The following is a 12,618-nucleotide window of genomic DNA, read 5'->3' as shown; positions in this document are numbered from 1 at the left end:
TTTTTCAGTATAAGTAAGTAGTGAAAAAAAAAAACAGTGGTAGGACAAAGAAACCAGTAATAGCAGTAAATTTAACCTCATTTCTTTAGCATAATAAAATCAGTGCAAGAAATATATTCTATAACTTTACTTTTTTTTCACTGAAAGTTCTAGTGTGGAAGCAACAGAGATATTTTCAGTGATCCTTTTAGGCACTGAATATTATTCTCTTCGTTTGCCAAAATAGGATTAGTGAGTAGATCTCATTAGGAATTTGCACATGACTTTATTTTTATATAGATAAAAGGGAGCAAATTCCTCAAAGTCAAAGAAAGTTGGGAAAATAATATCTAAGAATCCAAGCAGGTAGAAAGCATTACTGCAAGGATATTTTTTCAGTGCCTGCCAGGCAAAATTAGCTTGCCTTCTTTCTTTACAGGATGTATGCTAAGTATCAGAATCAGGAAAGCTTCTGGTAACTTAATGAATAAGATCCACAACAAAAGATAATTAAACATTGAAACTTTTTTAAACTTGAGTACAATCTTAACAAAAGAAAATATATAACGGTGGTAAAGATTGTTTCATTTTCATTAGAAGTTACTCATAAATCTACTTGTTGATAATATCTGTAGAAAGAAGTCCAATATTAAAAAAGATAGAAATGTGATGTTTTTGTTATGTACAAAGCTATTTGTAAAGGCAGCCTTTATTCTTCATGGCATGTTTATGACCTGACCTCCTACCCCATCACACTTCAGTCCTCAGAAACATTGTATGTATAGTCCAGGTTTTCAAAAACAGAATTTCAGAATATACATTATTCATCACCTTCATGTTCTGCTTCCTCTGAAATTAATGCTACTTAAAGCATCCATTAAAATTGCTCCTGAACTCACTGAGTATGTAAAGATGTTGGATAATATCCCTCTTTTACAGCAAAAATTTTTCTGCATAGTGCTTAGAACATGGATGAGTATTTGTGAGCAGATGATAAAAAAAGAAAAAATCTTATAGACCCAAATAATTGCTTTACCATTGTATAGTCTGATGGTATTAACAGTGTTTTGATATGCCATCTTGAAAACAAGATGAAGTTTTATTGTTTACTTCTGATACTTGACATACTTGTATCTGTTGGTGAATCTATGTCCTGTGTCATAGTCAATTTATAGAGAAAAAGAAGTGATTGCAGTCATTAAAACTAATGCTTATGCGTATACAATTCTTAGACATATGAAGGACCAAAACAAGAAGGTTGCCAATCTGAAGCACAATCAACAAATGGAGAAAAAGAAGAACGCACAGTTGTTGGAAGAAGTTCGTAGGCGAGAGGATAATATGACAGACAACTCTCAACATTTACAGGTGAGTTTTTCAACTGTTTTTTAAAATCACCAAAGTACACTTCTGTTTTACTGTGTGTCTTCCAGGATGTATAATGAATCTCTTCCCACTAAGACCTGGCGGCTTTTTCCTTTCCTCACAGAGAATGCACTGCTGACTTCAGTTGCACCCATGAAATAATTAATACTTGGGGTGAGGAAAAAACAATAGAATTTGAAGCCCTCTCCTCACCAGGACTGTATTTTACTTATTTAAAAGCAAGTCATTACAGCTCGCTTTGAGGAGAGTCAGAAAATGGAAGGATAATTATCCTTTCTGTATTGTATTTCTGTGCTATTCACAGCATTATATCCACAAGCCATAGTGAGGTTATATAGTGTGGTTATGAATGTTCAGCATGTTTGAATATCAATTTAGTTTTTCAAGAGCATACAATTTCATAAAGAAATTCTGCCATATTTTCTAGTGTGGAGATTGAAGGCGGCAACATTTGAGATACATGATCCCCTTCTTGTTCTGTGTTTTTAGATGTAGCTCTTCACATTAAATTCCACTGACTGGGAGTATAATTCTATATCAACAGGGATATCATCATCTGATTGCATACTCAGATCATTTAATGAATGTAATTTAATCTTATTAACTGTATGTACATGCATATGTAGTGGGTTAAAAAAGTGAGGATAACAGGGTAATGGTGAATTTAGAATCCTCACCAAAGATAATTTTTATCTTATGTACTTAGTCATAACATAAAGGAGCACTGGAGCTATAGCTGTCTCATTTGACACATCTCTTACAATAATTACTGCACAGTTACTACATCAACAACTTTTTTTTTTACAGTTGGAAAGAAAAGGTTCTCCTATCTCTTTTTTTTATTATTATTATTTTTTTATTTAAGAAAGACTGAACCTTATTCTAGGAGAATTTCTGCAGTTTGTAAGTTATTGAGTTGAGCTGGTTAAAAGATACGTTACATACTAGGTAATTTGTATTAAAGGCCACAAAACAAGTTTGATGCTGGACTTAAAAATTATTCTCTGACCATGAAAAACTATGAAGAGAAGTACTGATTTCTGTAAGCAGCATCAATATCTCCGTACCGAGTGTTTGTAGGCAAGTCTAATTTACAATAGAAAATATCAATTTTTGCCTTGATCTGGTTAATGTAATGGATTTCTGGAAAATTTCTGATAGATGGGAATTTGACCCTCACGTGCTTCATATGGTCCTGTATTTCTCATGTGTTCCTATATGCAAAATGAAGAAATTAACACCACACCTCTCTTCAGGCTTGCGTTGGTGAAACTGTATGTCAGAATCAAGTACAGGAAATGATATGTCATTTATGTATCTGTGTAATGTTATGTATTCTTTATAACCTTGGTCGTTACATACTGATTTCATCACCATACATTCTACTGCTTGTGATGTGGTAATAAAACCTTGTGAAGTATTTGGTCTGACAATATGATATACTAAAATTAAACTTCAGTGATGAACAGCTATTTGTAATTAATGTAGTTCAGTAAAAAGAATATATTAGAGCTTTATTTTTTCAGTATTATTTTGGAAATCTGTCAGAGCGGTGTGATCACTAGAAAATCCCTAGAAGTCATTCCTAGGGTCTTTGATGTAACTGCTATGTTTGGAGCTTTCAAGTGGTAGACCCATTCTCGCCACATCAAATGGAAGCAATGTGGCTGCATAGCCTGAATTTAGAAAGAGAAACCTCGTCTGGTGTATAGCTCTTCTGTGCTGTTCACTTGCTGTAAAGCATTTACACACTAAGAAGAGTTTATAAAACCCAGTTAATTAAGAACTGTTATTTCTCTGTTACTATGCCTTAAAATGTTAATATTTTAATATCATGTACTCCAACATGTTACTTTCAGTTATGTACGTGTGTATACGTTGTGGCCCATGCTACACTTGCTGACCTGCTGGGAAAGTGAAAAAGAGAGGATCCCAGCTGTGTCTGCCTATCAGTAGATGCTTTGCATTCCCCAACTCTTCCTCCAGTAGCTGCAAGAATGATGGGACGAAGTGAGTGTTGGTTGTCTGCACTGCCGGCGTGCCAGAACAGCCAATCCTGCCTTCTCTGGCATGAGCAAAACAGGCAATCTGCTGCTCTCAGCAGCCAAGTCTCCATCGCTTTTGCAGAAGTACTGGAAAAGATGCAATAAGAAAGCTAGTATAATTGTCCACAGACCATTCAGGGAGTCATTCAGGGCAAACTGAAGCAATCAGTTGAAGTGCCATCCATTTTGTACAGCTCACGTAGGGGCATTCAGCTGTCCACTTGCTTTCTGGTATGTTTGAAGAAGTTCAGCCTGGAGTTTCTTTGAAGCTTCAATAGTATGTAATAGATCCTGAGGCTCGTAGCATCATGTATATTCGTGACGCTTTTCGCTATCTTTTCAGATAAAAGCCTGTCAGAGCTGGTTCATATCCTAGCATCAGCGTTTGCAGGTCAAGTTTGAGTCTCTGATGGCTCCATCTCACAGCACTCCAGAGCCACCGCTGAGATGGAGAGTGCCCTGGGATGCCCAGGGAGTGAATTCACTTTGGTCTCCCTCAGCTATCAGCTATAATTCTGAGTGATGCTTCAGGGGTGGTTTTGGGGAGTTATTTGGATCACTGTAAAATTGGAAACATCAGGGAGCCAGACTTCAGATTAATTCTTGGGAATGAAGAATAGTTGTGAGCTTTTTTGCTTTTTCCTTCCACAAATCAAGGGCAGACCTGTGCAAATCTTGCCAAATGTGATGGTCATATATTACATAAAGCATCGCAGCAGGAGAGCTGGCCCTTGAACACTTTATCATGAAATTTTTTGAGAATGGTGTATTTAACATGCCTTCATTTTTCTGTCTTTTTTGTCCATCTTAAAAAGATAAGCCTTTTTGAGAAATGCTGAGCTAAGAAATATATAGATATCATGTCATAAATTTGTGCATAATTCTTCAAATCTCTTTGCAGGATCTAGAAATGCTATAGATGTGAGAGACGTTTATTTCCTGAGATGCATTTTTCTTGATTCTTGTATGGAACATGTTTGTTCCAGTAACATTGTTACCTCAATAGAATTGGGAAAGAAAACATTTCCATAACATTAAGAACTTGAGTGGGTTTGGTTTTGATTCTGATTTTCAAACCTGCTGTAATAACAACAAAGTCCTTTCTTTTCTCTAGAGTAAATAAGAATGTGCATGTAATAATCATCCCATATGTCTCATCACATAGCCTCAAAGGAAATTCAATGTATGTTTTTTTTCTGATTATACTTTTCTAAAGTATCAATTTAATAAGTGAATTGAACCTTATGGAATCATATCTGTACTAAGTTCAGAAACACTGCTCTGTGGGAACTTTTTGCAAACTGACGCATACATGTCACGAGAGAGGTGCAGGCATGAGCCTGAAAACAAAGTTAAAAAGTTTAATACCTGATTCTGCTCTGATCTACACAGCCTCTGGGTGTTTCCACCTTTTCTTCTGATTTATCTGCTGGAAAAGTCTTTAACTCTCCTAATGTTTTAAATGCTTGGGTTATTAGTTACAGTTCTCTCCTAGGTAGCTTGGATTTTCTTTAGGCAGAAATCCACATGCTGAAAAGAGATATTTTACTGAAAAAATTGTTTTTGAGTGAGACAATGTGTAGTTCTCATTGATTTCAAATATCATACATAGGGAACTTGAGCAATGCTCTCAGCCTGAAGTACTGTGAAACAGATTGTGTACGCACGTACATTTTCCAGGTATAAATATGTCACTCTTTAAACACAGGCCAGCATGTCAGTCTTGGTTTGTCACTGGACATACTGAGGCAAGGCAAGAATTCTAGTTTTTCAAGAGTTGTGTAATGGCTGGAATTTTAGTCTTAGGTAATGAATAAAACAGAATCAGAAGAAAGTACTATCAAAAGAGATAGAAAAACTAGGTAGTTAATGGTACTGCTGTCTAATTCTTGCCATGTGAATATCTGTGGTATCTTACTGAAAATAGCTCCCAAGAGATTTCACAGCTAGTCAGTGTGAATCCTTAAACTTGGATTTGTTTCTTTATTTTTCACTCTGTGCTTCAGCATATAAGTTTAATCTCTGTAATAGTTCTAGAAATTAATTTATTATGATTTATCTCTTAATGCAGTGCATTATCTCAGAAACTTCGAAACTATAATATTAATAAAAAGATGAAGCTAGGGAATGAGATGAAGTCTTGCAAATAAAAATGAACAGAGCAGTGTAATCAGTTCAGAGACAGAGGAAACAGTTGTGACTTTTGCAGACAGGCATTAGTGTATGTAGCTGACATAAGGCAGGAGAGAATTCATTGCATAAACACACAGCTTTGTATTCATTAGTGCTGAAATACATATGCAGTGAGAAAACTCAACCTTCTAAGAGGTTAAAAATAATGAGTTATTGTACTAAAAGTGAATTCTAGTTTAAGCATGCATCCAAAGGTGGACCTATACCTCTCTGGAAGGCTTTAAGAATTCTGAGAGTTTAGGAGATTCTGTATATTCCTGTCTTCAGAAGGCTGGTTGTTTTGTGGGGGAAGATGGAGGTGAGATTGAGATTTTAGCTTTTACAACATTCTTCTCTGATTTCCCCAATGTGCATGCATGAAATGCACATTATGGTCTAGCTCTGATGAGTAGAATTGCTCCCTACCTCTCATTCAGTTGTGGGCAGAGGATAAGAGGAAATAGGTGACCACTCTTGATGTTCCTTTCTCAATATTGGGAGCAGACGGAACACACAGATGAGATATGATGGAGATATACATACAGAGGCAAGAGAAGGGATAAGCCATGACCTGCAATGCTTGTGAAGATCTTACCTTGCTAAGGTTTCTGCTATCACATACAAATATTTTGAAGCAAAAGTTCATTTTTTTGCAAGTCTGTATCAGGGTCAGCTGCAACAGTTCTTTCAGTCTTTGTGTAAGATAATAAAGAATCATAAGTTTTTGGAACCAGCTGAGTGACACATTCAGATGATGGGGTAAGGTACAGCTAAAATGAAGTTCTCTCTTAGAAGCTTATTTTTATTATGGTTGTAATGAGTTAAAAACTTGTTTTACCAGAACTTTTCTACAATTAAAGCAGAAGCTTAATGATGCACCTGACATTTAAGATTGAAGACTCTGATGGTCTTGTGTTGTAGATGTTCTATTGAATATCGTAGCCCATGCAGAAATATTTTCAGCAAGAGGCTTATTTCCAAAGTTTCACACTAAACTGTAGTTTTTTTGACTGGATACATTTGTTCAAGCTGTTGCAAATACTTTTAAACAAGTGACTTGATTCCAAGTGCAAGTGAGCAATTTTTTAAATTTTTGTCAAAGTTCTCCATATATAGTCTATTAAGTTAATGAACTAACATACAAAGAAATGTAGAAGTATTTTATGCTAGTTTTCTGTAACACATCTACTTCTAAAATATGTTCTTGTATGCTTCTGTTTTTGAACTATAGGTTCCTTGGGGACTGTGAAGTTTCGCATTTGAGTGGTTAAGCTGAAGTTTGGTCAATTTGTAAGACAATTAGTTTTCATTGTTCATTCATCAAATAGTTTTACCCTTATAAAGCAAGAGTTATGTACTAGCAAATGGAGAGAACCTAGCACAGTAGATTACACAATTGTGTGAACTGGCGATATGTTCACGGGTACTTCCTTTGGCGTTTCTCTGCTTCTCTAATTATAGCTGGATTTTGCCAAGACAGAGTGTAGCTAATAACTACAACCTCAAAAATGTCCAGCCTCCAGCAAAATGTATAGCTTATTATGAATTTCACACAGTTCAGGGAAGTTTTTTTTCCTCTTGTGAATATCTAGGAAAAATGCAGGAACTGCATTTTCTTAAAGCAGTCATTTTCATGTAGCTGAACATAAATTTTTAATAGACATTTTGAAAAAGTAAGACTTAAGAAAAATATCATTTTCTGTGATGAATTGATAACCAATCTATAAAAAAATCTTTGAGCAGAGGCTCAGACAGTGGGTAACAGAAAAAAATAAATAAGTCTGTGATGATGTAGTGCAATATATTAAAAAATGATTATCAGGTTAAAGTGCATACTTACAAAAATCAGAGTAATCAATTCAACCACACATAACTCTATTGAAGACACGGCTACTGTACTTATCTTCAGATTTCTAACGTAATATAAATTCAGATTCTAAACATGGATGGACATTTAGGAATTCTCCTTCCTTGGCCTGTGGAAGTTCCATAAGTTGTGGATAAATTCCATATGTGTTGCTGAAATGTGTGTTGAACGTCAGCCAGTAGTTTAAGATTATGTTGAATAAAATATTTCTAAAAGGTTTCACATGAAGAAAAGTATTTGAGAGTCTATGGAGGGCAGGAAGGTTGATTGGTAGGTCTGAGGATCAATACCAGAAGTGGTTTCTTTCTTTGGGGATTTACTTTGACATTTGTTTTCATTGTGCAGTGTAATCCCCAGAAGCCAAAACTACTCTTGTTATAAAATGTCCCTATAGACAATCTGTGAAAATCTCACTTGAAGATCAGTTTCTACTAGACTCACAGTCTCTTACATCTTTTTTTTTTCTTTGTCATAATTGGTAGACTGACAGAAGTGACTCAGTGTTCTGTGCTATGTTGTTCTAACCAGCTGTAATATAAAGTTTAGTGGGCAAAACATTATCAGTACAACTGTTGTACATAGCTGCCATGCCCTTTCTTTTGTCTAGAGTATAACATTATATAAGTATGTATAAAATAACATGAATTTTATTCTTAGTACTATCCCAATTCATTACTTTTGGATTTTTAAGGAAGTACACAGTATTATAGAACATTTAATATAATTATTAATACAACCTTTGCACTATTACAAGGACTTCTAGAGCATCCCATATCAGAAAGTCTGAATACTGATTTTCTCATCTTTCTCAGTTTCTACAGTTAAGTCAGACACACAGTTTTTCAGTGTTGTCTAAGTAATGTTAATTCACTGACTTCAGTACCCAGGAGTAAAACCTGGGCATCTTGATTTGTAAAGTTAAATCAGTATATTCTAATATAATTTTCTAGAAATCTGTGAACTGCAATTATTGACAAGTATTTTCTGTTTAGATTATGTAAGTTATTTCTACTATGTCCTTTAATAAGTGCTTTGTTAGTTGAAAAGGGCATATATGGCAAGGCAGTGGAAGAAAAAGATCCTGCTGGAAAAAAACAAAACTGCAACAATAGGAAACAGGAAAAATTTAATGTGATACACCTTTTTTTCTCCCCCTCAATATTTAAGTAATAACTCACACATGTGGGACTCCTGTAGTCTCCAGGGGGCAATCACATTCAACATGCATCAAAAGAAATAGTTCAGTTAAACCAACTCTCCCTACCCAGCAATAATTACCGCAGGTTTACACTGAGATATAGTTGCAAAAGGTTAGTCAGTAGGGCATCTGCAAATCAAGTCATATGTCAACTCTACATCAATAACCTCATTATAATAGATGTTAGTATTTCAGCACATGACTGTCCAATATAGTATTCCACGTATAGTTCATTTTTAACTTTTATATTGACTTATAGCTTGTCTAATATTTTACTAACTTATGTATTTAAACACTCTATATTACATAAATTATAATCAATGACAAAAACAATGATTTAGACTGAAATTCTGCAAAGTGAAATTGCAATAAAATGTCTGACCTTATTTGTGTAGCTGTCTTCGATAGGAGATGAATATCGGAGGTTTAACCCTGTAATATAAAAGCAGTATAATGGAAATTTGTATCAGTGTTGATTTTCCAATTTAAGCATTGCTTAAAAATGTTACCTATACTTTTTTTATTTTCACTTTTCACAAATGAAAGCTGTTTTCCAATCTATAAACTCGCAAAAAAGTATTTGTGTTCTAGAAATACAACTCATTAGCTAAATTCTATGCAAATTGTATCTCTATATATTTTGTTATATTTGTAGCTTATCCATGGGGTATAACGTTTTTTTTGTTGAAAGCTTGATAGGCTGGATGAAGATATATAAAGGTTTTTCAGAAACCTGCTTGTGGTCTACATCAAGCTCAGATTTCTAGCTAGTTCCATAATTCGGTCTTGTTGTATTTACCTGTTTGTAACCAGTGCTAGCTATTGCTGCTGTTTGTCACTCTCCATGGATCATTTTGAATAGCATGCAAGTCTGTTACTAATACATCTGGTCAGTAACGAAAGTTCTGCTTGAGGTAAGCCTAAGTAGAATTATTTTGGTTGGTTGCTAATAAGCCAGATTTATACCACTTATCTGTCATTACAAGTGTTCTGTAATAGCCCTATCCGCTATTACTTACAGACTCCCTTGTGTTACAGACTGAAAAGAGAAGGGAAGTGAAGGTGCTTCTTTACATAATCTTGTCTAGAACACGCCTACTTTGGGAAGTTTTCTTAAAATTATTTATTTTAAATGTATCTTTGCTTTGAGAAGCTTTCATCTGATAGATTTCATTAGAAGATTTTGGGACTGAATTTCACTGTAATGCTTTGCTAGTACTTTTTTTTTAATTGTTTGGCTTTGGTTGGGCAGAATTTAGCCAGAAAAAATGAGTGATAAGTCAGGGGAAAGAGGAGGTGATTTTCAAATCAAGCTGAACTATCGGATCTTGGAGTTAAAGAAAATATACTTCACTCCTAATTTAAACGAATATAAGGTGATCAGATTAAACCCAATTAGAAACAAACAAGTATTGGCCATCTACTGAAATTCGTAGTCACTTAGAGCAAAGCCATATTTCAGGGTTCCTGGCTGTTTTGCAATACATGGAAGTTAAAACAGTATGCACAGGCTGCCAGAAAATACTAAAAGTAAAGGTAAAACTTTTAGTGTTCAATTAAGAAACCAGACATTGACATAGCATGTTTTGTTAATAGATCTCGAAGTATTTTACAGAATAGAGATGTAACAAATATATTGAAAGAATCTGAGGCATAAGGAATAAAGGCTAAGTGCAAGGCATCCCAGATGGCTCATGGCACCATTAAGGAGCATACACTTAGTCTTAGTCTATGCAATATTCCATTTGCTGGTCTGAACTGTTAAGTGATAAGATTTTGAAATGGTGTGTTACTCATGATACTAAAAATGTTTGGTAATGAATTGCTACTGATTGTGGTACTTAGTGCAGGTGAATTTGATTATAGTTTTTGGTCCAGTAGGCGATTGGAAGATTTGTCTTTAACATGTGAAAGACAGACAGGTACATACCATGTTAACTATTTTGCAGCGACTGGGCAGTTTTACTAGTCTCTGGCTTCTCTGTGGATGGTCTATAATAGCTGCATATGAAGAAAGAGTACTGCCATTTGTGGTTTAAATTTCTTTTACAATGGATTCAGCTTTTTTTTTTTTTTTTAACCTGGATTATCAAGATAATCAGATAATTCAACAACAGCTCTAGAGTGCATTACATCAAATTTTTAGAAGGCTGAGGTTTATCTGTTCTTTCGTTACAGCTAGGATCCTTACCTTAGCAAGCATTTCTTTGATCCTCTACTTCTGTTTGTATTTTTCCATTTCTCTTTTTCATTGGGAAACAGTCTGTTCAGCTTTCTGCAACCTTCCCTAGAAATACCTTGGAGAAAGCCTGATAGGTTTTTGGATGTTCTTGAAGTCCCAATGTTTTCCCTAAATAAATGTATTAATACAGCTGGAGTTTTTTTCCATGACACCTTTCATAATTGTCCATAGGGAAAAATTAACTTAATTTAAAATATTGATGAACTATAAAAATGTTAACTGAAACAGCAAAACTATGACAGAATACAGAATTTTTTCATATTGCCTTCTAAAAAATACATTTCGAGTTATTCTTTTTATTTCTGTGGATATTTTAGTGACATGAATTATGGTTTTACAGATGCATTTGTTCTTTAGTAGGATGGAGTTTTATTAAGCAATATTATTTGGTATCAGCCAGTCACATATCTTTTCACAGTTGCATATTGGCATAATGAAAGAAGCATTTTACACCTAGTCTTTATCTGTCACATACCTTTGTCATATTGAGAACCAGCATAATTTATCCATCTAGAAGCTATGACAAAGATAAAAGCCAGGTGTATATGAACGCCTCCCCCCCCTTTTTTTTAAAAAAACTTCAAAGGGACAGTATAACAATGTGAACAGTGTGTCACATGAGTGCTATAGTCCATTTTGAAGAAAGAATTTTGTGTTTTCCTGCATATGGGGTGAATTTCTGGCTCTAGTAAAGTTAATGGGAATTTTGCCACTGCCTTGTCAGACAAAGATTTCTCACATGAAGAGAAAAATAATTAAAAAAACCATGTACAGACAAAAAATAAACTTAAAAGGTCATTGAGAAAGCAGATCTCAAGTACAAATGGAAACAGTCCATTGTCATTCATCATTTACATCTGATCTGTTGACGGCAGTTATAATTTGTGAGAAAGTCCTTCTGCAGTTAGCTGTAAGGTTTGTCAAGATTGGCTTTTCTGTCTGGGTGTTCTTTTTTAAGAACATTTGGCTGCCAAGTCCTAACAAATATCATTACTTCTCTTAATACAGACTTTAGAAAAGATTGCTGGAAGGCTGCTGTCTGGTTCTGGTGTTTTCAGCATAGGCATCTATCCTTTATGCATGATGGCTTTGTTCCCCTTTTTCTTATGAAACTGATAAACAGGAAAGTAGGGCTATAAGCAGGTGTCATGGTTTAAGCCCAGCTGGTAACTAAGCACCATGCAGCTGCTTGCTCACCCCTCTCCCCAATTGGGATGAGGAGGAGAATGGAAAAAAAAACTTGTGGGTTGAGATAAAGAAAGTTTAATAAGATAACAGAGGAAGATAATAATAAAAAATATAAAACAAGTGATGCACAAATGCAATTGCTGCTTACCACCTGTGGAGAAAGAAGACAAACCCTGATGTCCAATCTGTTTCTGAGCAGCGATCTCGCCTCCTGGCTAGCTTCCCCAGTTATATGCTGAGCATGACGTCATATGCTATGGAATATCCCTTTGGTCAGTTGGGGTCAGCTGTCCTGGCTGTGCCCCCTCCCAACTACTTGTGCACCCCCAGCCTACTCACTGATGGGGTGGGGTGAGAGGCAGAAAAGGCCTTGGATCCATGTAAGCACTGCTCAGCAGTGACTAAAACATCCCTGTGTTATCAACACTGTTTCCAGCACAAATCCAAAACACAGCCCCAAACTAGCTACTATGAAGAAAATTAACTCTTATCCCAGCCAAAACCAGCACAGCAAGATAACTGGTATCTTAAACTCCTTCTC

The 12,618-nt window shown here is 35.2% G+C and overlaps 1 protein-coding gene across 14 annotated transcripts in view; it reads left to right on the top strand.

The window, feature by feature from the left end:
• ERC2 (ELKS/RAB6-interacting/CAST family member 2) overlaps positions 1-12,618 on the top strand; it is a 443,424-nt gene that overhangs the window by 235,307 nt on the left and 195,499 nt on the right. For 13 of the 14 annotated variants that reach the window (XM_075762003.1, XM_075761998.1, XM_075762008.1 and 10 more), the window contains one exon: positions 1,212-1,351. In XM_075762003.1, coding sequence (XP_075618118.1) covers positions 1,212-1,351 — 140 coding nt within the window. The remainder of the gene's footprint in view (positions 1-1,211; positions 1,352-12,618) is intronic. The other variant, XM_075761996.1, reaches the window with a different exon arrangement.

The sequence above is a fragment of the Balearica regulorum genome, chromosome 10 (genome assembly GCF_011004875.1).
Source record: "Balearica regulorum gibbericeps isolate bBalReg1 chromosome 10, bBalReg1.pri, whole genome shotgun sequence".
In the NCBI taxonomy this organism is placed as follows: Eukaryota; Metazoa; Chordata; class Aves; order Gruiformes; family Gruidae; genus Balearica; species Balearica regulorum.
This window is presented reverse-complemented; position numbering and strand designations above follow the sequence as displayed.